Source organism: Giraffa tippelskirchi, chromosome 12 (assembly GCF_054371585.1).
Source record: "Giraffa tippelskirchi isolate mGirTip1 chromosome 12, T2T-mGirTip1v1.2.pri, whole genome shotgun sequence".
Lineage (NCBI taxonomy): Eukaryota > Metazoa > Chordata > Mammalia > Artiodactyla > Giraffidae > Giraffa > Giraffa tippelskirchi.
In genome coordinates this window covers 13691268-13717020 of record NC_137286.1, presented here as the reverse complement: position 1 = coordinate 13717020, position 25753 = coordinate 13691268, and the positions used below count along the sequence as shown (strand labels likewise).

At 39.3% G+C, this 25753-nt stretch overlaps 1 protein-coding gene across 4 annotated transcripts in view; it reads right to left on the bottom strand.

Annotated features, from left to right (window-relative positions):
- FRMD5 (FERM domain containing 5) overlaps positions 1 to 25013 on the bottom strand; it is a 315270-nt gene extending 290257 nt beyond the window's left edge. For all 4 annotated transcript variants that reach the window (XM_081548308.1, XM_081548305.1, XM_081548307.1 and 1 more), the window contains exon 1: positions 23747 to 25013. In XM_081548308.1, coding sequence (XP_081404434.1) covers positions 23747 to 23848 — 102 coding nt within the window. In that variant the 5' untranslated portion in view covers positions 23849 to 25013. The remainder of the gene's footprint in view (positions 1 to 23746) is intronic.
- Positions 25014 to 25753: the final 740 nt, after the last annotated feature.

Below are 25753 nucleotides of genomic sequence, written 5' to 3'. Positions count from 1 at the left end.
AATCAAATTTCTAAGAAAATAGAGCTGAAAGGAAGGAAAGGAAGTGGCAGAGAGCTTCTGAGAACAGTTATCCTGATAATACTCAAGTACACATCTCTTCCAAGTAAATGCAGGTGTCACATGAAGCCACCCCAGGACCTGCTGGGTCAGTTTTATAGGGATTTACTTAACAGCAGGAGATTGTTGGAGACCCTTGCTTCATCACCATGCATCACAAATATGTGAATTCCAATATGACACAAAGACAAAATGAGGAATTTCTTAGCCACAAGTATGGTATCTAATTATATATAATTTCTGATGATACCAAATTTAGATTATCTGAATATACTCATTAAAAAATATGGTAACTATAACTATTTCTCTGTTTATATACAGTACTAAAACTCTTTTCCATGTTACATAAAAGTAATACTGTCATTACTGAAATCCCTGCAGAGGTAGAATATTCAGTCTTTTGCCTACTGCCTTGCATACAGCAGCTGCATGCCCCTTTATGCCTGCAGAGAATACAGGATCAGTGCATAAACTGTTCCGTCTGATTTTTAAGCATTATTTTTACAGGTTTTCCTCTCAAATATAGATTTTCCAAAACTTACTTTTCCCATCATTTTTTAAAACTACCTAATTGTTCTCAGCTGTCTCTTTAAACATGGAAATAAATCTCCATTTTCCCAAGATTTTTCCCTTTTGGTAGAGTTGGAAGTCCTTACACTTACTGTCATTTTCTTTTTGGCTCCCAAAGCATTTCAAGGCCCAGGATCACCGGCAAATAAATCAGGCTCTCTCTCTGACCCCTGCCAACAACTTCTGATGGAGCTTATGCCCTTAGATAAGCTACTGGCTTTTGTCTGCTATTCCAAAAAGAGTTATCTTACCTAGCTGGTTATACAACACCTATACCATGAAAACTAGGTTGAGCTATATATTACTTTATATATGATTTTTCATTTAACTACAGAATTTGCTACAGATTTTCGTGAATAGTTCATTTAAAAATGCTTCCATTTACAATCATTTTTTTTTAATAAGTCATCTATTCTGTAGCTCGACATACACTTACATTAGTTGATATATCCTATTCATGTTGCTATGTTTAAAACACACACACACAACTATTAAAATCTACAGTACTCACAGCTTGGTCACAAGACACATGCCTATAATCAGAATTTCTTTTAAGAGCTCACAGAGATGCCCTATAGTCCTAAGTAGAAGAACTTGCTCTTCTTAAATTGTTAGTGCACATTTTTTTGCATAAAACATCTAAATACAAAATATACTTATCACAAAATGGTGACACTTTTAGAATGCAATTTAATGTATAGATTAGGGAAAAATATGAAAGCCATGTTATATTTCCCACCGTAACTAAGTCTAAGTGATGTTTTAGAGAAGTGAGCAACCAAATTACTGATCAAGCTGTTCGAACTGCCCGATTTTACTGGTTATAAATTTCTCTGATCTACTTGGTATTCAAAACTGTGAGCTTTTGGTTATAATTGAGAGGCTGTATTTTGGGATCCAGCATTTCTGGTTTTGTTTTTAATATACTATGGAGCATACAATAATGCACACTGAGAATGCTGCCTCTGTAGTATTTTTAGAAATTAGATTTCTCTAGGCCAAGATATAATTTTCCCCTAAATATGAATGATTAAAGCATATGCCAACCTTTGAATTCCCAATGAGGAATTCAACTGGCATAGGCACCCTCATCTATTCCATTCCAGGCTCTGTCTTCCCAACCCCCAAGAAAGACTGCTGTGAACAAAATGACCCTAAATCATCATCACTGAAGAGAATACTGCTACCTGCTGCCTTTTAACACAGTATGCCTACATATCATTTTTCTTACAGATGATTTACAATGTTGCATTAGTTTCAGGTGTATAGCAAATTAATTCAGTTTCATATATATCTGTTCTTTTTAAGATTCTTTTCCTTTATAGTTATTACAAAACACTGAATATAGTTCCCTGTGCTATAAAGTAGGTCCTTGTTATTTATTTCATATATAGTATGTATAAGTCCTTGTTGTTTATCTATTTTATATATAGTAGTGTTTATCTCAAACTCCTAACCTACAAATCCTTTTTATTTAAGTATATAAATGGTATTTTCTAAAACATAAAGTGTAACCTAACCCAGTAGTAATTCAAAATAAATTATGAATACACTAGTATTTCTGTTCCTTTGCTTTTAGAATTAAATTCACTGATTTTTTTAAAAGAATTAGCCTCTAATTTTAAAAAATGACATGTGTTATTTTTAAATTACTTCAAATGATGAAGCCAAACCTAAGAAAGAAGTGTAAATAAATCTCACAATGAAACAGTATTTCAATAATATTTAAATCACACAGCTTTTTAAAAATTAACGAGTAAAAAGAAATTAATAAATCTATGGCCAATTCGTGTTGATGTGTGGCAAAAAACCATCACAATATTGTAATTATCCTCCAATTAAAATAAATTAATTTTTAAAAAAAGAAATTAATAAGATCGACAGTGAGTAGCCACTCAAAATAACATTGAAAATTCTCAGGTAAAATTTTTCTCTTCTCTTAACCAGGAAGGAAAAGAAAGAACATTATGATTGACAACTTCATCAGCTCGGGTATCAGGAACGGAAGATACTTCCTTCCATTTCACCAACAGAGAAGACAGCTGTTTCCAGTGTCTACAGTTTCTGAAGACTGACAAAGACCCTTAACTCCATCTAAGACAGAGGAGGCAGATCAGCAAATGAAATCTCTCTTTGACAGTACTGGGGGAGTAGAAATGTATGACTCCACCATTCATGTCCACGAAGTAAATCTTGATAAGGTATCTGATCACTGTTATAAACCAACAAATGGACTTAACCAAGGTAAAGGTATATTAGGTGTCAAACACACCTTAAGGGAGCAGAGAGCCCAGAGGAGACACAGTAGTACAGGAAACTCTACAACCACAAGGGAGGGAAATTCAACACCAAAGTTTAAAAATCTACATGCAGCTTACAGCTTTAATACTTCAGCCAGGCTTGTTAAGTAAAATATCTGTGCAAAATAAAAAATAGGTCATCTTTTCCTTAAGACGAAACCAACACAGTCATCTCTTCTAATAGACAGCAATGAGGAAGGGTCATCTATTTGAAAGAAAAAGAGGAGGACTAAGGAAGAGGAAAACTTCCCATAGAAACTAAAGGCATGAGACAGAAGCAAAAAGAATCTAAGTATTGTAATAAACAAATAGAACCTAACTAAAAGTTTTTGCATAGCAAAGGAAACTATAAGCAAAATGAAAAGACAAACTATGGAATGGGAGAAAATATTTGTGAATGATTTGACCGACAAGAAATTAATTTCCAAAATATACGAACAGCATATCAAAAAAAACAAACAACCCAATCAAAAACTGGGCAAAAGACTTGAACAGACATTTCTCCAAAGAAGACATACAAATAGCCAACAGGCACATGAAAAGATGCTCAACATTGCTAATTATTAAAGAAATACAAATCAAAACTACAATGAGGTATTTCCTATCCCCTCACACCAGTCATGATGGCCATCGTTAAAAAGTCTACAAATAATAAATGCTGGAGAGGGTGTGGGAAAAAGGGAACCCTTTTAAATTGTTGGTGGGAAAGCAAATTAGTGCAGAAACTATGGGAAACATGGAGGCTCCTCAAAAAAACTAAAAATAGAGCTACCATATGATCCACCAATCCCACTCCTGGGCATTATCTGGAAAAGATGAAAACTAATTTGAAAAGATACATGCACCCATATGGTCATAGAAGCACTGTTTACAAAAGCCAAGACAAGGAAGGAATCTAATTGTCCATGGACAGAAGAATGGATAAAGACGATGTAGTATGTATGTGTGTGTGTGTAGGTATACATATATACACACAATGTAATATTACTCAGCTGTAAAAAAGAACAAAATAATGCAATTTGCAGCAACAAGGATGGACCTAAAGATTTATACTAAGTGAAGTAGAAAGAAAGAAAGTGAAGTCGCTCAGTCGTGTCTGACTCTTTGTGACCCCGTGGACTGCAGCCCGCCAGGCTCCTCCGTCCATGGGATTTTCCAGGCAAGAGTACTGGAGTGGGTTGCCATTTCCTCCTCCAGGGCACCTTCCCAACCCAGGAATCGAGCTCAGGTCTCCCGCATTGCAGGCAGACGCTTTACCGTCTGAGCCACCAGGGAAGCCCAAGTGAAGTAAGTTAAAGACAAATATCAATGCTCTCACTTATATACAGAAGCTTAAAAAATAACATAAATGAACTTATTTACAAGATAGAAATGGACTCACAGGTGTAGAAAACCAAGTTATCGTTAGCAGGGGCATAAATTAGGAGTTTGGGATTAACAGATACACACTACTATAGATAAACAACAAGGACCTACTGTATAGCCCAGGGAACTATACTCAGAATCTTACAATAACCTATAATGGAAAAGAATCTGAAAAAGAATGATATATATGAAACAATCACTTTGCTGTACACCTGATATAACACAACACTGTAAATCAACTGCACTTCAATTCAAAAAAAAAACGCAAGTAACTTCTGGCCAAATATCAAGAAGAAAAGCCATTTAAAAATCCTGCATATATCACAATTCTATAAGTTTTTATAACACTGTAGCTGAATAATACTTTAAAATTTATAAAGTACTTTCATATTTTTTTCTTCTCCTAATACAACTATGAAAAGTAGGCTGGGTGGATATCACTGTCATCCCTTATAATTGAATTAAAAAAAAAAACATGAAAAAATCACAGAAGTAACTCATTCAAGGTCACAAATGTGATACAAAGCAGAACTAAGATTTGACTTTTAAGTTTTCTGAGTCCAAATATGATGCACCTTTAACAATACCATTACTAAATAAAACTTTTACTCAAATCCACCAAAGGCATTTTAATAAAATTCTGCTCAGTCTAATCATGCACTGCTTATTCATCAGTCCTGAAGCCAATCTCAGACTGTCAACATAGAATTGCTTTCACACTCTAGTAATTTCTGGAAAAATCTCAATAAAGGAAGGATTTCAGAACTGAACCCTTCTTCTAAAATATAACTTATTCTAACCATTATGATTGCACCTAATGAATTCAATTTTACCCTTTCAACATTGATGAGCCATTGCCAGTATTTGTCAAAACTGATAACAAATATAATGTCTGTTTCCCCAAGGTAAATCCCTTCTTGTTCCCTCACCTATTTTCATAATGTATTGTCATTTATAACCTCTGACAGTTGTGCCACATTTTCAACACCACTTAGAAACTAAGCACAATAATTTTAAAAGGTTTTGTACTAGAAATTGGTTTCCTAAAGGAAGAAAAAAAACCCTTTGAGTGCAGCTAACTCATGAAGATGACTTAGTTTTGATGTACTATTTTTCAATATAAGAGAAACCTATTTTTTAAATATTTATGATTTTAACAAATCTTAATGAGGCTTTTTATCATAATTCTTCCTCCAGCCAATAAATACTAGAATTTTAGAGTCATGACAAGATAATACATTGCAAAATAAAGATCACTGGATTATGAGCCCACTCCAGACTAACTATATGACCTTAAGTCAATTTACCTCCTTGGGTCTCAGTTTTGTCCTCCAGAAAAAGAATTCTTTAGCTTTCAAACATTTTTTTTCCCACAGAAGTATCTTTTTTCTAACAACATATTACATGGGAATTCAATATAAAAATGGGAAAAGTAGAATTCTTCTGGGCAGGGAGCTCAGATCCACACCCTCAGAATGCTCCTCAGTCTCCCAACCTCCCAGCCCAGCCTATGAAATACGTCTGAGGAACACAACATAAAAACCAAGAATGAACCTTTTCATGTCTATTCCGGCTCCAAAAGTTTAGGATTTCATGAACCTTATGATCCATAGCATATATCATTAGAGAAATGAAAATTAAAATTTCAGTGAAATACCACTACACACCTATCAAAATACTTTAAAAAACAACAACAACTAATAATACCAAGTGCTGGTGAGGACTTGGAGCAAAGGAAACTCATTTACTGGTGGTGGGAATGCAAAATAGTACTACTTTCGAAAACAGTTCGGCAGTTTCTTATAAAGGTTAACATATACTTATGCACAACCAGCAATTCCATTTTTAGGTATTTACTCAAATGAAATGAAAATGCATGTTTAAATAAAAACCTACATGTGAATATCATTTACAGCTTTATTCATAATTGCCAAAAAAAAACAGAATTAACCCAAATGTCCATCAATTGGTTAATGGATAAACAAACTGTGATATAATCCATAAAATGGAACAGTAGTTTGCAATGAAAAGGAACAAAATGCTGACACATGCACTGACATGAAGGTATCTCAAAAGCACTATGCTTACACTGAAAAACTACAAAACATTGTTTTAAAAAATCAAAATAAATTGAAATACACCCTATGATCATATACCAGAAGACTTAACACTGTTAAGGGGATAGCAACACTCCCCAAATTGATCTACAGGTTCAGTACAAAATTCTATCTGGATTTTTTTTTTTTTGCAGAAATTGACAAGCAAATCCTAAAATTCATAAAGAAATGCAATGGACTAAGAAGAGTCAAAATAATCTTTAAAAATAACAAAGTTGACGGATTCACATTTCCCAACTTCAAAACTTAACACAAAGCTAAAGCAACCCAAACAGTGAGATGGTGTGGTACTGGCATAAAGAGAGATCAATGGAATACAAGAATCCAGACATAAACACATTTATGGTCTTACTGAGCCTCAGACAAAGGGACCAAGACAATTCGATGGGGAAAGAATAGTCTCTCCAACCAAAACTGCTGGACAATTGGATGTCAACATGTAAAAGTATAAATTTAGGCCCCTACTTCACATTGCACATAAAAATTAACTCAAAGTGGACTATAGATCCAAATGTAACAGTTACCACCACAAAACTCTTAGAAGAAAATACGGGAGTAAACTCTGATCTGGAATTAGGTCAGTGATTTCTTAAATATGACACCCAAAGCACAAGCAATAAAAAACATTAAAGTTGGACTTCATCAAAATTAAAACCTCTGGGTCTTCCCTGGAGGTCCAATGGTTAAGACTCTGCGCTCCCAATGCAGGGAGCCCAGGTTTAATCCCTGGTCAGGGAACTATATCCCACACGCCACAACTAAGACCCAGTGCAGCCAAATAAATTCAGTTAAATAAAAACCTTTTATGCTTCAAAAGATATCATGGAGAAAATAAAAGACAACCCACAAAATAGGATAAAATATCTGTAAATCATCTATTTGATAAAGGACCCGTATCCATAATGAACTCTTACAACTCAATAACAAAGACAACCCATTTAAAAAATGGGCAAAAGAGATGAATAGACATTTCTCAGAAAGACACACAAATGGCTAATAAGCACATGAAAAGATATTCAGCATCTTTAGTCATCGGGGAAGTGCAAATTAAAACCACAATGAGATCCTACTTCACACTCATAGAATGGCTATAATCAAAAAGACAATAGTGAGTGGAAAGGATGTGGAGAATTTGGATCTCCCATGCAGTCACTCTGAAAAACTGCTTGGCAATTCCTCAAACATTAAACATCAAGCCACCATAGAACCCAGCAATTCCACTCCTACGTATCTGTCCAAGAGAAATAAAAACATATTTCCACACAAGAACTTGTATATAAATGTTCACAGCATATCCAAGAGAAATGAAAACATACAACCACACAAAAACTTGTACATAAATGATCATAGCATATTTTTAATAAAAGCCAAAAAGAATACAAATTTCCATCAACCAATGAATGATAAAAGAAAATGTGATACGTCCGTACAATGGAAAATCATTTGGTGATAAAAAAAGAAGTACCTATATAAGTTACTACTTGGATGAGCTTCCAAAACATTATGCCAAGTGAAAGAAGTCAGTTACAAAAGACCATATATAGAGTGATACCATCTATTTGAAATGTCCAGAATCTACAGACAGAAAGGAGATCGGTGCTTGCCAAGGGCAGAGAGTTGGGAGGAGGAGACCAGAAATAAGAATGACAGCTAATTGGAAGTGATATCAATGCTCTAAAAGTAGACTATGCTGATGATTGTACAGCTCTGTAAATATACTAAAAATTGTTTAATTGTATCCCTTAAACAGACTAACTTTATGATATATAATTTGTATTGAGATCTCAAAAAAGCATTATGCTAAGTGAAAGAAAAAAAAGTGAAAGTCACTCAGTCATGTCTGAGTCTTTGTGACCGCATACACTGTAGCCCACTCAGCTCCTCTGTCCATGGAATTCTCCAGGCAAAAATATTGGAGTGGGTTGCCATTTCCTTCTCCAGGGGATCTTCCCAAACCAGGGATCAAACCTAGGTCTCCTGCATTGCAGGCAGATTCTTTATCATGTCAGATTCAAAAGATTATATATTGTATGATCCTATTTATACAACATCGTAGAAGAGGCAGAACTATAAGGACAGCAACCCAATTAGTGCATGACAGAGATCCAGGGAAGTGGGAGCGAAGAGACCATAAAAGAGCATGGGAAATTTTATGGGGTAGTGGAAATATTCTATGTACGTTGGTTATACAACTGTATATATTTGTTAAAATTCAAAGAACTGTACAACTATAAAAGAGTGAATTTTTACTCTATGTAAAGAGTATCCCAATAATCTGACTTTTTAAAAAGGCAAGTTTATATTGTAGGCAAAGTGGAAAACAGTATCTGGAAACTTGAGAGCAAATAAAATAGTGGAAACCTTTAAAACACATCAGAATTTACTCTTAAGTTCCACAGCATATATGGAGTATGCCTCCTATGGATATCACTGAGATTACATCATATTGTCTATGACAGAGTGGTATTTGAGGACTATGGCAGAATGCCCCCCTTAATATTTGAGATCAGTTTTTTTAAAAGGCCTCCTTCTGAAAGGCAAACATAATATCAATTTCTCTGGCCAAGTCGACTAACTTAGGAGGGAAAAAATGGCATTTAAGGTAGAGTCTTAAGAAACATCCAAACAGAATATCATCTAGGATATACCTCAAAAAAACTTTAAAAAACACTTAAGTTGTATTATTAACACATGTACAATAATCTACATGAAGTGGGCAGAAGTGGGCAAAGGGCTAAAGAGAAGACTATGAGCCTTTAGTAAGCACCATTCAAGGGAGATAGAAAAGCTGATTCTGGTAGGTATATAATTAATAGAGCCCTACTATGGAGCAGAGACAGCTTACAAGGCTTTGACACAACCTAGAAGAATGTCCCTCAAAATCATCTGATTTTCTCTGCCTTCCAAAATAGCTTCTAATTTGGGTTTCCAAAGTCTCTGATCCAAAAAGAAGTATCTTCAATGGCAGAAACTCGTTTTCAGTACCCTACTATATAATTAACATACAGATTCTAGATTACCGAAAAAAGTTCTTATGACTTGATGAGCATAAATCAATCCTCCAGAATCTAATGTATTGAATGAAAAGAGAAAACCATATTTTGTGTTCTGCAAAACATAAGGCCAGGATATAGACTGCAGCAGTCACCAAGCTTTTTTTTTGACATCTCTTTCTTTAAAAGGAATATTTGCATTTATAAAGAATATCCTTCACAGAGGGAACATGAAGGAAAACACTACTAAGCCATGGACAAATGTTTGTGCTAAAAGAGACTTGAGGGGTTTTCTATTTGAGTCTTATTTTGCAGATGAGAGGCTCAGTTGCGTCTTAAAGCTTAAGTTACCTGTTCAAGGCCTCAGAGTAAATCAGTCAGAGTCAGGCATTTAACACAGGGCTCCTGACTCCCCCACATCAGTATTTTTCCCACTGGACTATACTACTTGCTTTATCATAGAGCAGTGAGTAAGAACAACTCTCAGGTCAGAGACACAAGTTCAAATCCCAGCTCTTGCACCGACTACCTATGTAACACTGGACAAGTTATTTAACACCTCTAAGCCTTATTGTACTCATCTGTAATTAGGGGCAATAATATTTTCTATTAAATATGTATGAGTAAATGAAAGAATGCACATAAAGTGCTCATCACAGAGCCCAGAACACAGTAAGTACTCAATAAAATTTTAAATGGATCAATTAACACATATTACAATTAAGGTACATAATATGGACACTATATCAAGTAATTCTAACACATAAGAATGGCACCATGTTATGACATGCATAATTTGTCAGTACATTCATTTTAATTGTAATTAATCATGTCACAAAAGCATAAGGAGAGGAACAGAAAATCACAGAGAAAAAAGGATGCACAAAAGACTACTGAGACATCATTTCTAAACCCTTAATTTGTCTTGTTAGAATATAATTGAAAACACTTTACTTTCAAGTGTCGTATGACAAAATGTATCTATCTGCTTATTAAAAACTCTACATAATTTTGAAAAGTAACTGGATCCTAATCAAGCGAGGAAACTTTCTAGTCATTCTAAACCATAAATCCTAACTAAACAATAAGCATATTTGCTCACAAAAACTAATTTAATCACTTTAAAACTTTTTATTATATCATGATAGAAAAAATTGTAAGGATAGTATAAAGGTGTCCCATGTGTCCTTCACCCAACTTCCCCCAATGGTAACATTTTATATAACTATAGTAAATTGTCAAAACTAAGAAGTTGACATGTGAATTAAGATGAAATTCACATCATAAAATTACCATTTTAAAGTGTACAATTCAGTGGCTTTTAGTATATATCCAGAGTTGTGCAGCTATCATCACTAAATAACCACCTTTTAAAGTCACCAGAACGTATCTCTGAAGACCAGAAAATCTGTTCATTTTTAAAAACCTGTTTAGTTCAAGTCAGAGGTAACCTTACATTTGCATTGTTAATAATCCCCTTTATCAGAGCTAACATTTTCATTCATGCACATCTATTATCAATATTTATTGGACCCCAAGGTGAAACTTTACATACTAACTGTACAAAGATATAACCTCTGCCCTTCTAACAGTTCACAGTCTAGTGAAAGGAATATGTGTGAGTGAACATTCACATTTTAGTGTGGTAGGTCTGCAATAAGGTCCCCCCAAGGCACTACCGAGCAACACTGGCTATCTACCCTGGAATAAGGAGGTGATGAGAGACCGATTCGTGCAGTAGGAGAAAGTGCACACAGAGGATGGCAGGAGACAAGGCTGGAAGAGTGGCAGCAGAGATGACGGAAGGCCTCCTATGCCGTGCCAAAGGTCTAACTAAATAACAAACCAGCAGGCAATGAGAAAAGCTCGAAGGATTTGATCAGAGTTGCATCTGGAAGTACTTTCACTCTCCATAGGAGGGTGAAACCTAGACCTTTAAGACCCTGTATCTGACAAGCACAAATGGAGAGCCAGGGAGGACAATGGAGGGGCCCTCATTCCTGCCATCACTGAGGCTACAGTCCAAAGAGAAAGGCTGAATTCATTCAGAGCACTATCGTGCCTCAAAAACCCAGAGCTCCTGTGGCTTCTTGGAAGTTCCCATCTCATCCCACCTAACAGAAGAAGCCTGAGGGAGTGAGGAGTGAATTCAGCTTGGCATGCTATCAATAAGACCGTGCTGATCACAGAAATGTTGAAATCTCTCTCTACCAGTTAACAAACAGCCGCTGCCCTGAGCGGCTTCTCCTTTCTTCCCTGGGACCAACCCCAATGCCACCTCCCATGATTCAGCACTAAATATGTACTGTCTGGACCCAGCAGAGGACCCTAGACCCAACTTCAGTGCTCTCTGGCAGAGTCTTGGTCAGGGAGGTAAACATCTTAAATATCACCCCTACATGGGGGCCAATCCCAGAAGCCTCCTTTAAACCATTAAAGCTCTTCTCACATTCAGCTGCAGCAATAAAAATAATAGATCTGCAATATGCTTTCATTATCCCCATCCTGCTTCCCCAGATTCTCCCTCCAAACTCTGACCAGATATTTCTGCTTAAGGCTCACCTTGCTCTATCCCAACAATTTCTCTGGTTTTAATCTTTTGTTTCTCCCTTTAGTCAACAATTTTAACTCTCTCTCCAGTTTCACCGACTTTAGCTGTCCAGTATAAAGACTTTTCTGGCCATGGGCAGCCCTACCATGTCCATCCAGTCCCCAAGAACCAGACCTGAAGTTACAGTAGACAGAGTCTCATTGGGTCTATTAATCCATTGTGAGTGTGTGTGTGAGTGAGTCACTCAGTCATGTTCAACTCTTTGCGATCCTATGGACTGCAGCCCCTTAGGCTCCTCTGTCCATGGAATTTTCGAGGCAAGAATACTGGAGTGGGTAACCATTTCATTCTCCAGGAGATCTTCCAACTCAGAGATCAAACCTGAGTCACCTGTGTTGCAGGCAGATTCTTTACCATCTGAGCCACTAGGGAAGCCCATTAACTATAATAATTGCAAAAAATTAATAGAAAATCTAAACATATTCAGTCCAGCCTCAAAATATCACTTTATACAATACAGATTTTCATTTGTTTGCACTGTCTCAAATTCTAATTAACCAACATACAACATTTTTGTGTTAAACAACAAAATTAAAGGATACGGATCACATTATGCTTCAGTGTATATTTACATACATTACAATCACACCTTTTTTATTCTAACATCTCCCACCACCAATAGAAGGTGTGGTCACCACACAAAGAATCTGACCATAAGCAAAGGTATAACTTGTCAGTGATGGCAATTAAAAGTGGTGATAAGAGAATGTATTAAATTAATGGCCTAGAGTATAAATTAGCATAAAACAAAGAACATAATAAGAGATGGAGAGAAGAACTATCATATCAGAAAAGATAGAAGGAAAATTGTGGAAATCAAGAAGTGAAGAGAAAGTATAAGTTTTTCTATTTCTTTTGCCATTTTCTTTTGACCAAAAGCTAAAAGTATCTTATATGAGACACATTATTAGTAGAAATAGTTCGTAATATTTTATGACACACTAAAAGATATAATTTGCAGCAAGAAAATATATCTGTTTCTTTCAAATAATTAGACTGTCTAGTATCGATATCAAAAATTGGAATACAGGTAATATGTGTTCTCCTTTACCATAAAATTATTAGAAAACAATTCCTAGATGTGCTTTCTGTACTACGGCTATTCATTTAAACAAGCTAAATTATCTGAATTATCCAAGGTGTATCTAAAAATAAGCAAAGAAAATGTTGATCAGCTTTTCTGCTTATAAAATCTGACATGACAATAGTTAGCCCAGTAACTTATGTCCCATAGTTACAGCAAGTAAATGCTCACTTTTATTTTTTTTTTTTAACTTACTTCACATGTACTAGAATCTGAAACTGGGCATAGATTGAAGAAGATTTAGATTTTTGCTTATGGTCAAACTGTTTGTGTGGTGACCACACCTCCTGTTGTGGAGGGAAGTGTTAAAAAAAAAAAAAAGGTGTGATTGTAACGTATGTAAATATTCACTGAGCTTAATGTAATCCACATCCTTTAATCTATGGAACTATCTTATGTTTTGATAGGATTTTTCTCTCTCACGGGCAGATTCCTTCTCCGTGGCCTCCCAAAGTGCTGATGGGATATTCTGTTGTATAGATGACTCTGCACTGCGAACAGAGAAGGCAATGGCACCCCACTCCAGTACTCTTGCCTGGAAAATCCCATGGACGGAGGAGCCTGGTAGGCTACAGTCCATGGGGTCGCTAAGAGTCGGATGACTGAGCGACTTCACTTTCACTTTTCCCTTTCATGCACTGGAGAAGGAAACGGCAACCCACTCCAGTGTTCTTGCCTGGAGAATCCCAGGGACGGCGGAGCCTGGTGGGCTGCCGTCTATGGGGTCACACAGAGTCGGACACGACTGAAGCGACTTAGCAGCAGCACTTCGAAACTGCAGATTCAAGATAACATCCCAGGCATCACTGCCAGTCCATAGGTCCTTCTGACCTATGAACCTCTAATTCCAAAACAACCTCAGGGAGTTATAGAATTTTCTAGAAGCAAAAATCTGAAAGAGGGCAGGCTGGGTGCTTTCTCCAGCCTGTTATCCCCTAGAAGTACTTGAGATCCTTCAGTGAATTGATTATTTCTGCTTTCTTGTGTGGTGATCAATGTTCTTACCTGCTTGGCACTTGTGTGACAAAATAAGAATCTTCTAACACCTCCTGCCTAGAGTGTCTGGAATAATCCTCTGGGACTCCTGGAGTCAATTCTTCCACTTAGGTGTCCTCAGAATTAGGCTAGGGCCCAGATTAGAGGCCCTTGAGTTAAAATCAGGCTACAGAGAAATAGGCTCTGCATCTGTTTGGAGGCAAAGGATAATTTGCCGGACTTTGGAGTGCCGGAATGGAGTACCAGACTAAGAGGCTTCGGCTGAACACCGAAGAATTGATGTTTTTGAACTGTGGTGTTGGAGAAGACTCTTGAGAGTCCCTTGGACTGCAAGGAGATCCAACCAGTCCATCCTAAAGGAAATCAGTCCTGAATATTTGTTGGAAGGACTGATACTGAGGCTGAAACTCCAATACTCTGGCCACCTGATGTGAAGAACTGACTCATTTGAAAAGACCTTGATGCTGGCAAAGATTGAAGGCAGGAGGAAAAGGGGACAACAGAGGATGAGATGGTTGGATGGCATCACCGACTCAATGGACTTGAGTCAAGTAAACTCTGGGAGTTGGCGATGGACAGGGAGGCCTGGCATGCTGCAGTCCATGAGGTTGCAAAGAGTCGGACACGACTGAGCGACTGAACTGAACTGAATGATCTGGCTTTTTCCTACCACAAATTCAATGAAAATGGCCAGACATCTGAGTGTGCCCTAGGGCATGCTGTTTTGAGGCACCACTATTTCTTTCAGGTCTTGGGCCCGTGGGCTTTTGCTAATTTATCTGGCTCCCATAACACCACTTCACAGCAACCCTCCTTAATCTCTCCAGCAATATGCAGTGCTCATATTGTCAGTCATTCCCCTATTCATCAGTCTTTAGACTATCCCTCCTTTTTCTCCTTTTCCAGAGCAAAATAACCGATTAGCATTGGCATTCTGCCGAACACTGATTGCCCAAATGCCAAACAGTGCTTTCTTGGAGGTTCCCATCCCCAAAGCTCCAGCCTGGCATTGTGTTGAGTGCTAAAAGTGCACCCTGTGTAGGGCTGGGAACTTTGGAGCTGGCAGGCAGGGGCGCATGGAAGAATCCAGGGAAGTACTCTTCTGTCCTCTAGAAAAGCTATTTGGGGTGGCCACTCGGGTTAGAAATGCTAAAAAAAAGTGCCTCTTAGGGCTCCATGGGTCACATTTCCAAACTCTTAATACACGCTCTAGGCTACACTGAATCAGTCAAAGGATTTTCAAACATTAGCTGGATGTTAGAATTTGATACCCTCTTTTTGTCAGGTAACAAATTGATGCCAAAGATGACATTTCTTGAAAATAAAATTCACATGCTCTTGCTGCAGCCACAGAATTAATATTGCTATCTCAATGCACGTTTTCTTTATATGATGCCATCGCTTTATGAGGAAACTTAATTTGTGTTACAGTTTTGGAATTAGATTTAATTCAATGCCAGCTTTATGCATTTATTTTTAGTTTAGACTCACTCCTCTGAGCACGTCAAGAATGATTGAAATACACTGACAGTAATTCTTCCTAGGCAAGTAGATTCCTGTTGTTTAACTCAACTGTACCAGAGCAAGCCATATCAACATAGTATATTTGGCTTTACACTTTTAGCTTTTCTACCTAGAGGGACCCTGCTGCTACCTCAACCTGGAATGCCCTTTACCCATCCCCATAGCCCATTATCTGCTTCTGGCAACTTTTCATGACCCAGTTCAAACCTCACCTCCTTTGAAAAATATTTATTAGTCTCAAGTCCCCCACATTTGCACTGCCACAGCATACCACCTTGTATAAGCCCTGAATTTTGTGATGTTTTATAGTTTGCTATTTACATGTTTGCAGTCCCTCTCTAGACTGTAAGCCCTTGGACGACAGGGACCTTTACAACTCCTGTCCCCCTAGTGCTTTAAGTTGTGAAGATTTCTTTGAAAAACAGTATACAAATACGAAATAATCATATTGTTTGTAGGTCAGAGAAGATGAATAATAAAATAACCGATAATATAAGAGCATCAAATTGGAATTAAGACCCATCTTTAGACTCCTACCCACTTGAAAATGGGTATGCATATCTGCAAATAACCTTTTACCTTTCAAAGTCAGAGAATCAGTTAAGGCCATTCAGAAATAGAAAGTTAGAAATATGAGATTCACTCTTGGCTTCTCCTTCTCCTGCACTTTTAATATCCAATCAATCAACAATACTTACCAATGTTCCCTACTAAATATCTGTGTGACCCGGGAGGGATTCTCAATCCTCAGCAAGCTAAGTGTCAGCTGGAAGACTTATTAAAACAAATAGCTAAGCCCCAGCCCCCAACTTTCTGATTCGCTGGATCTGCAGCGGAGCCAAGAATGTGCATTTCTAACAAGCACCCAGGTGAAACTGATGCTGCTCATCCAGGAACCACACTTCGAGAACCATTGCTTTAAACCACCCACTCTATTTCTCCTTACTTTTAACAAGTTCACGATTTCTACAAAAAGAAATGAGACCCTGAGTTGTGACACAGTAAGACGGCTCAAATAAGGTAGAAGGATAGCTAGGTTTGGTCCTTATCCTGGGTCCTGGCTTCCCTGGGAAGGCAGTGGTTACCTAACTTGAAATGATCTTTAACATATAAGAGCAAGTCCTAAAGCATTTCTGGAGTGGTCCAGAGTGCCTCTAAATACAGAGCAACAGATGAGGTCATGGTAATGCAGGGAGTCAGAAGTAGAGGAGGGGGGGACGAAAGCTATAATCACTCGTCAAAGGGGTGTTTTCTGCAGACAAGTGAATGGAGCTATTGTACACAAACTCAGTGGTTGCCAAGCATGTGGCCCAATTATTTTGCCTGTATGAGCATGGCACGGAAGGATCTCCTTAGAGGACTTGATTCACACAAGTTGACGTTTAGTCCGGCAGTAGCAAGCAAAAGCCTGGGGAATCTGAACCTAAGAATCTTTTCAAGTTCCTACCTGCCAAATCTAGGACATGATACAATTAAGCTGGAAGGACCACAAAAGTAAAACACCTGAAAATAGTATAGCAATTATAATTGGTGAAAGACCAAAAAGGGGCCTATCTTGTTCAAAATATTGACAATAATGAGGATCACATGGTTGCCTTGGGAGGCAAGAGGTCTGTAATTTAAATCTGGGGATTATCCTCCCAGAGAAACTGCTCACCCCAGTCTATCTCTGGCTCTATCCAAATGTAAAATGTCTGCCAAAGTTCAAAATGACCTATTGGCCACCACGGTTTAGGGTCTTAAAAGAATGGAAGGCCTGCTTCAGTAGCTAGAATGGACATATGACAAGGTGTTTTGCTTTCTTAGGAGAAATGCCATTCACTTTACAACATAGGATGGAGATGCTTTGTGCGTGCTAAGTTGTTTCAGTCGTGTCCGACTCTTTGAGACCCCATGGACTGTAGCCCATCAGGTTCCTCTGTCCATGGAGTCCTTCAGGCCAGAATACTGGAGTGGTTGCCATTTCCTTCTCTAGGGGATCTTCCCGACCCAGGGATTGAACCTGCATCTCCTACGTCCCCTGCAACAGCAGGCAGGTTCTTGACCACTAGCGCCACCTGGACAGAGATGCTTTAGTACTCTTCAAATTTCTCCACTGCATGAGAAAACCATTCAGGGGGTTGGCTTGAGCACCAGGGATCAAGACCATAAAACAAAGGAGCAACAACTGCCACTTGGCCTCCGAGAGAGCAGCACCCTCCTCCCTGAGCACCATGCAGGTGAGATACAGAAGCTGTAAGGTTGCTGCCAATCCTCCATGACATTCCCATCTCTTGTACAAGCTCTGGCTAGGCACAGCTGAGGAAGAATGACCCACAGGAGGCTGCTCCGGGAAACAGCGTCTGCCGAGTCCAGCAGAATGTTACAGACGAGCCCATCAGAGAGAACCTGAATTCAGCTCGAAACAGACATAATTAGAAACAGATTGGCGAGCACGGTTCACTTCCTGTCCGGGCAAGAGGTTAGAAAATGAGACTGTGAGGAGGTTGTTTTACGTGGCGCTGACTTCAGGGAAAGGAGTAAAGGAGATTGCTGTGGCTGTGGTGATACCTATACTCAATATCCTAATTCTACCAGACCTCTATTCATGTACACTGTACTGCATCCATGTACACTGTACTACACCATATTCATTTGGTGCAAGCCTTCTAAACCTGCAGAGATGGGGGAAGTGAGGGCACCTGAAAGGCTTAACATCCTAAGAGACAAAGGGAAAAATCATAGTGGTTTTGGACTGAAGCCCCACTAATTCCACAAAGAGTAACGACAAAATATCAGGCTTCATAAAATACCACATTTACATACTGTATTTCTCACCAGAAAGGCGGGCTACACAGCAAAATGGTTTGAAATGGAATGGGTTTAAACTACAGAAAGGGTTACATTGATACATTTGTTAGAAAATGTTTATTGTTTTCAGGTATAATAACTTAAAGTGTTTTAGTTAACACAGCAGTCCCATAGCACAAATTAGAAAAAGTATTTACTGAACTAAAACTATGTAAGGCACTGAACTAGGTGCTGTAATTCTTAGGATTTATAGCCTCTGCTTACTCTCTCCTTTATAAATTAGTCTAAAGTGTGATCTATCAGAAAATAAATTTCTTAAAATAATCCAAAATATTTTAATATATCATTGGTAAATTGCCTCTAAAATAATGTCATGCTTCTTGTTTTGGGTTACACATTTTAAGACCTATACATAAATCACTACAAATATGAAAAATTACTGTTTTTTTGCCTTCAGGTTGCCTGGTTTTATTTTGGCAAACACTTCCTTTTTTTAAGTATGACATTAATATCACAGACATGATATGTTGTCTCTGGACAATGTAACAGAGGACTCAAAAACCACATTATATTTTATTATACACTAAAGTGAATCGCCTCATCTAGCATACTCATTCCAAGCTTTTAACAAAATGCAAATTCATACAAATACCCTTGAGTAAAATCTTCTGTAGTGATTGCTCCTCTTGGATGAACACTGACACCTCCTTAAACAGGACTTCTTCAAAATCAAAAAGGATGAAAGCATAAATACATGCCTAGAATTCACCTTCTGTATCAAACAGACTGACTTGCATTACTTTTATACAATAAATGTTTTAATACACTAATTAAGAAACAGAATACAAGTGCTTTCAGGATCCTAGAAAGCTAATTTTGGAACTTAGTTTTAAGACTTGCTATCATAACAGAGATCCTGAGACCGCATAATTACCTTTTAAAATAAAGTTTTAAAAAACCAATATTCATGAAAATATAACAGCTCTGTGTTTTCCTCTGTTAATAAAATTACCCTAATTCTCTAAAAACATCCCTTTTGCATTAATGAAACCAAGGATACCACTTACCAAGAAGTTCTTAGAAAAGGCAAGCCACCGTTCAAGCAATAAACGTCCCTCTAAAGCCAAAGACCTTGTAGAGTAGAAGGAAAGCAAACCTGAACTCTTGATTTTAAAGAAGAGTTCTAATAAAGATTTCACTTATGCCAGCATAGGATTTTACAATTTTATTGAAAATAATCAGCAATCATTTTAAAAGCACTTACAGCTTACGTTCATTTATTTTTCTAAAACAGTAAAACATTTCTCAACTCTATTTCTGAATTGAATAGACTGAAGCACAATGTAAGTACAGTAGTCTATTTAAATGTTTATTATTTGCAGTAATTTTCCAAGTAACTTTGTCTTTACTGTGATGTAAGTATTAAATTTCCATTTTATAGATGAAGAAATTAAGGTACAGACAGGTGAAGGGCCTTAAGGAGTCAGAATGGAGAGAGGGAACAAAGATGGGATTTAGAAACAAAAGGACTGGGGTTTAAATACAGTACAGCCACCTACTAGCTTTGAGCAAGTTCCTTCATCTGGGATTTTCACCTGTAAAATAAGGACAATACCACCTACCTCTCAGTGGCTGATGTAAGGTAGAAGCAAAGCACCTGGCAGGAAACTAGTACACAGCCATTCAACATATACAGGCTCTCCCATCAATCCACAATCCCATTTTCTTTAGCTGGTACAGTGAGTCAGTCTATAATCAATCCATAACACTGATGTGAGGAAAATGAGATAATAATACAGGCAAAGTACCTGGCAGGTGCAAGGATCAACATGTTTGTTCTCCCCATCAATATTCCCTTCCTTACTCCAGGTCCCACAGTTACTAAGTGGCTGAGCCACAATCAAATCTGCATCTTGGTTCCACTTTAGAACTGCCTCTGCATGTACATTTCATTTATGGTTGCACCTTATTTAACTGGAAAAACTAATCTAACCTAACTGCTTAATCAGTTGTTATTTTAGTATGTTCCCAGTAAAATCAGACTCATTTCTCGGGGAGCTTTACTTTTCAGCAATAACCAAAAAAGGTGATTAATATTTCTGACTTGGCAATATATATTTTTGACACATACTTTTACTGGCATTTCTGCAATAGTCTTAATATTTTATAAACTATTATAACCTGAAAGATAGTTTAAAAATCTATTCTTCAGGATATTACATGCCTAAGCACCTAAATGACTCCATTTGGGGAGTTCAAAAATACTAGGTAGCCTTTTCATTTTTCCTATTTTCTCCCAAATAAAATAATAAAGTAAGGTAGTAAATGTGGTAACTAAATAAATATGTGATTAAGTGAAAGAGATACATGAAAAATATGGACCAGATTTGCATTTATGAGGCAATGACCTTCAAAACTGGCAGGGAACTCTTAACAATGTTCTTCACAGGGAGACAATTATACTACAACCCTTCTATGTATACTCTCATTTCTCATGGTCCACAAATACACTTGCATATCAGAAAGAATAAAAGAACAGCCTGGTAACTGTGGCAACCTTCACTGAGAGGATATAAGGAATTTTTATTACTTTAATAATCACGTCATAAATGCCAGATCAGTATAACTGCTGCAATACAAAAGGCTAGACCAACACTTTGACAGAATTTCCTACAAACTGAAATTTACCAAATGTAACTAACACTCTAAGCCAATGATACATTTCTGGTTCTGTAATACCCTATGTGGTCTCTGATCACCTCAAGAAGCACCGAAATTTAGATACCTTATTTTCAAGAAAAATACGGGCATACAATACTTTTAGGAAAAGGAGTTCAAACTATCATCATTTTTTAATGTAATATATGGTACTGTAATTCCTAAATGATGTAAATATTGCTTTAACTTAATAAGTGACTCACATTGATTAAAAAAGAGACCCTGTGCCCAGTGTTTGACAAATAAGCACATGTGTGTGCTCTCTCTCTCTCTCTCACACACACACATAATAGAAATATACAAGGGGGAAAAGTTGCTAAGAAAAGCTCAATCTCTAAATGCTCAAAAAGGTATATGCTCAAAATATTAATTTCACATAAAATAGTCTTATCTACATTTCCTCACATGAGTAAAAGCAAAGGCAATTCACAGTAGTAGCAACAAAGAATGACAATAATACATATACTTTAGAATTCCTGTGTTTTTAAATTTTCATAAAAGAAACACAATGCACAATCATTGACACATCTAGATAGTGAACACTTACAACAGTATGGGCATATTACACCAGGCTTAATTTTTAAGTAGCCTAAATTTTTATAACATATTAAATTGTAACAATGTAAAATTAAGACCAGCAGGAAAATAAACATAACCACAGTAGCACATAGAAAGCATAAATCCAATAACTCCTGCTCAACTTAAAAATATTATCCTCAACAGTAATAAAAACTACCCACAAGTATAACACCAATCTGCCAACTGGGTTTTCCACTAACTAGGAAAAATAACTAGTTGCCTTGTTGTGATACCTTAAAACCACAAGGTTATCACTAAATGGAGAGGTGTTCTATTTGTACTTTATATCTTGGCAAAAGTTAATAATCTGCCTCAGAAATTTTATTTCACCGTATACCCCAAAAGTATTTTTAAGACTCATGAAATCTAAATCTCACACTGCCCTTGATATGCTATTGTGTAAATGCTTTAAACTTTAAAATAAAGATTTTAAAAGCTCTACACAACGTATTCAAATAGTAAACATGTCAACTCAACCCATGTTTTCTCTGGTTCTCCCCACTCCCACCAAAAACAAAAAACGTGTACATGACACATAAAGATACAATGGAAACAAAAAGTAGCATGTCACTCATTCAGTAAGGATATAATACACAACGTCTCTCTATCATATTCTACTACAAAAATCCTTTCACTTTATGGCTAGCATCTTTATGACTGCTTAATCTGTATTTAAGGGGCCTGAAAAAGAGATTTTGTTCTCTTTCCCTACCCTCACAAATCTTTGGCAGAGGTCAGCACTTATGCCTAGAGCTGGGTTTTGGAGGTGGGAGAAAAAGGAAAGTGGAGAGAAGGCAGAGCTGCGCACGGAGTCAGCAGACAGCAGCTGCTCTCATGTACTATCCAGCGTCTTTCTCACACACCGCTATTTTCCGCTATTGAGCATTGTCAGCAAAAAAAAATAATTAATGGGGGTTGGGGGGAGGCGGGGAGGGAGACAAAGAGAGTAGGACCCGGGCCGACAGTTCTTGCCTGCCACATCTGAGATGAGAAGCCCTCTCGGGTTTTTGCTGCAGAGGCATGGGATCAGGTGAGACCCTCTGGGTCCAACTCGATTTGCTTCTCCAGAAAGAGCAGTTTGGGGCAGGTGAGCACAGGACCCTCTTGACTGTGAACTACACGCCGGAGCATTGTCAGCGGTTTCTATTTCTGACTTTATAAAGGAGGAGAGAGGGCTGCGACTGCATTCCTGGGCAAGACTACTACTCCTGACGTGCCACACAGCAGGAGGTTGTAAAAATCCCTTCAAAAACACCAGGTTCCGAAGAAATGCTGTGCAGCATTACCGTATTGTTGGCGTTTTTTTTCCTTTTTTTTTTTTTTTGTAAGTCACCGATTCTCGCCAACGTCAACCCTCAAATCGCCGGGACTTGTTGCTAAATCTTTACCTCGCGCCCCCCAGAACTGCCCAGCTGAATAAGATTCGGGGAGCGAAAAGTCGGGGGGAGAGAGGGACTAAGTCTTTAAAGCCCAAGGGGCTGGGTTCCCTTCAATAGGCCACTCTGCATGGGCTACGCGTTCAATTCTACCTTTGGAGAGCTCTGAGTCACAAATGCTGGGGGGGAGATTATGACATACACCATCATCCTTCCAGCCAAAGAGATAGGAGAAAAGCCGCCAGCCGTCCTTGCCCGGCCAGAAAGCCAAAGCCTGCACCGCGCCCCCACCCCCCGCCCCTCGACGGGGCGGCAGGGGAAAGAACCTCCCGCCCTCTCCGCCCCCCTCCGGACGCCCGCGGAAGGTGCTCCCCACATCGGCGGGTTCGTGGAGCCAGGATGGGGCGCCCTCACATCGGGAGAGGGTAGGGGACGAGCTGGGGGGTCTAGGACGCCGGGACTCACGCCGCAGTGGCGCCGAGCTCCGGGTACCCAACCCCGGACCCGGGCTCGGGCGCCCTGCACCGGCGGGGCCATCCGCCACAGCCAGCGGCGGACAAAGCGCTGGGGTCTGGGGCGACCCCCGGGAGGCGGCCGCGGGCCAAGCTGGCCAGACCCGGGGAACGAGGGTCTCCCGCGGGCGGGGCGGGGCGGCGCGGCACTGACCTGGATGGTGCAGGTGTACTCGCTGTCGTCCAGCAGCCGCACGGTGCAGCTGTACTCGCGCTCCAGGCTCCTGCTGCTGCCGCTCATCAACCTGCTCAGCATCTTCCCGCCCGCCCGCCTCCGGGAGGGACGCGGCGGCGCTGCGGACCCCGGACCAGGCGCCCCTCAGCCGGGCAGCTCCGCGCCGGCCCCAAGCACCTGCACCATCACCCCAGCGCGATCGCCGCCGCTGCCTCCTGCCCGCCCGGCTCCTCCTCCTTCTCCTCCTCCTCCTCCGCCACCGCCTTCCCCCAGCCCAGAGCAGGCGCCGGACTCGCTCTGCTCCGCGCCCCACTGCCCGTGTCCTGCTCGTGGGGCGGGGACTCGGCCGGAGGGAGGCCAATGGGGGTCAGCGCGGCGGAACCGAGTGGCAGAAGAAAGAGCCAATAGAAACAGAACACTGCGATGATAGACAGGCCAGGGAAGCAATCGCGGCAAAGCAGTCGGACCAGCCAAGTCAGACCCGCCCTCTGGCGTCCCAAACCAGAGGCTCCTTTTCTCTCTGCGGTTCGGATAGATGCTGTTTTTCCCTCCCGCGGGCCAGGTGCGGGCAGTCGTCTTGATCAATGTCAGCTGTTTGGAATATATTTGGCCTCGTCTTCAGGGCCCAAGTCGCACGCTCTGCAACGCCGCGGTTCCCGCCTCTCTGGTGCCTGAGCGCTGAGAGCTCACAGTCCCTGCACCTGGAGAATGCAGGCACCTTCGGCTCTGGACCAGGCGGCTGCCCCCACCTGCGCTGCTGTACCCCACGACAGCCGGACGGTCTTCTCTGCTCCACTCCTTTTATTTTGGAGAACATCTGTTTTACAGGGGCTGCTTAAGTAAAAGCTGCAGGGTTCGCAGAGGGGCTGAAGCACCAGGGTTTAACCCCTAGAAACCCTCTACTCAAACACCGTTTGCCTCCTCCTTTTATTTTCACAAGACAAAAGGAAGAGACTGAGACATGGTCCTTCAGCCGATATAATGCAGAGGAAACGATGGATCCTTTATCTACACCTTTAGAACTAGAATTATCATGCCTTCGTACTTCCTCAACAAAACAGCAGAGTGTGTAAGGAGGTTCACATCACAAAGGAAAAATATTATCTCCTACCTTCTCTGACCTCATATCTAAAGACTTCTTGTTCTTTACAAAAATTTCACTGAGACAGTATTCTCCCAAAAGATTTTGGGAGGAAATGTTACAAAAGGATCAAATCAACAAAGAACATTAATAAATATATTAATTGAAAAATAATGAAATACAATAATTTCCTGTTATTTTCAATTATGTTATTGCTTGTAGGTATAGCATAACAATAATAAAGCCCTACATTAACCAAGAAAAATGTTCAAACATTAAAATATGCTTCTTCTCTAGTATCTTTGGACTCCAGGATTTATCCCCCCCCCTTTTTTTTTGCATGTGACCCACCCTGTCCTCCTTTGTATCTTGGATTGCTCTCCTCATTAGTAGCATTCTCCCTAATGGCATTCAGGTGCTGTGAGAGGAGGTTCTTAGTGCAATTCTGGAAGTATTAGTTTAGAAACTAGAACCAGTAAACCAAGTAGTCTGTCCATAAAGGCTCTTCTATTTTGTAGCTCCAGCAGATAGCCTAGCACCTGCAGCATAATATTAATACTCAATAAATGTTTTTAAATGAAGTAAATGGAATTGATAGATATTTTACAGCATCTAAACCCCAAGAGAAGAAACTCAGAGAATTTCAGAAAGGTTCAGTTCAGTCGCTCAGTCGAGTCCGACTCACTGTGACCCCATGAACCGCAGCACGCCAGGCCTCCCTGTCCATCATCAGTTCCCGGAGTCCACCCAAACCCATGTCCGTTGAGTCAACGATGCCATCCAACCATCTCATCCTCTGTCATCCCCTTCTCCCCCTGCCCTCAATCCTTCCCAGCATCAGGGTCTTTTCAAATGAGTCAGCTGCATCAAAGTGATATTCTATAGAGTTCAACTTTGTTGTGTAG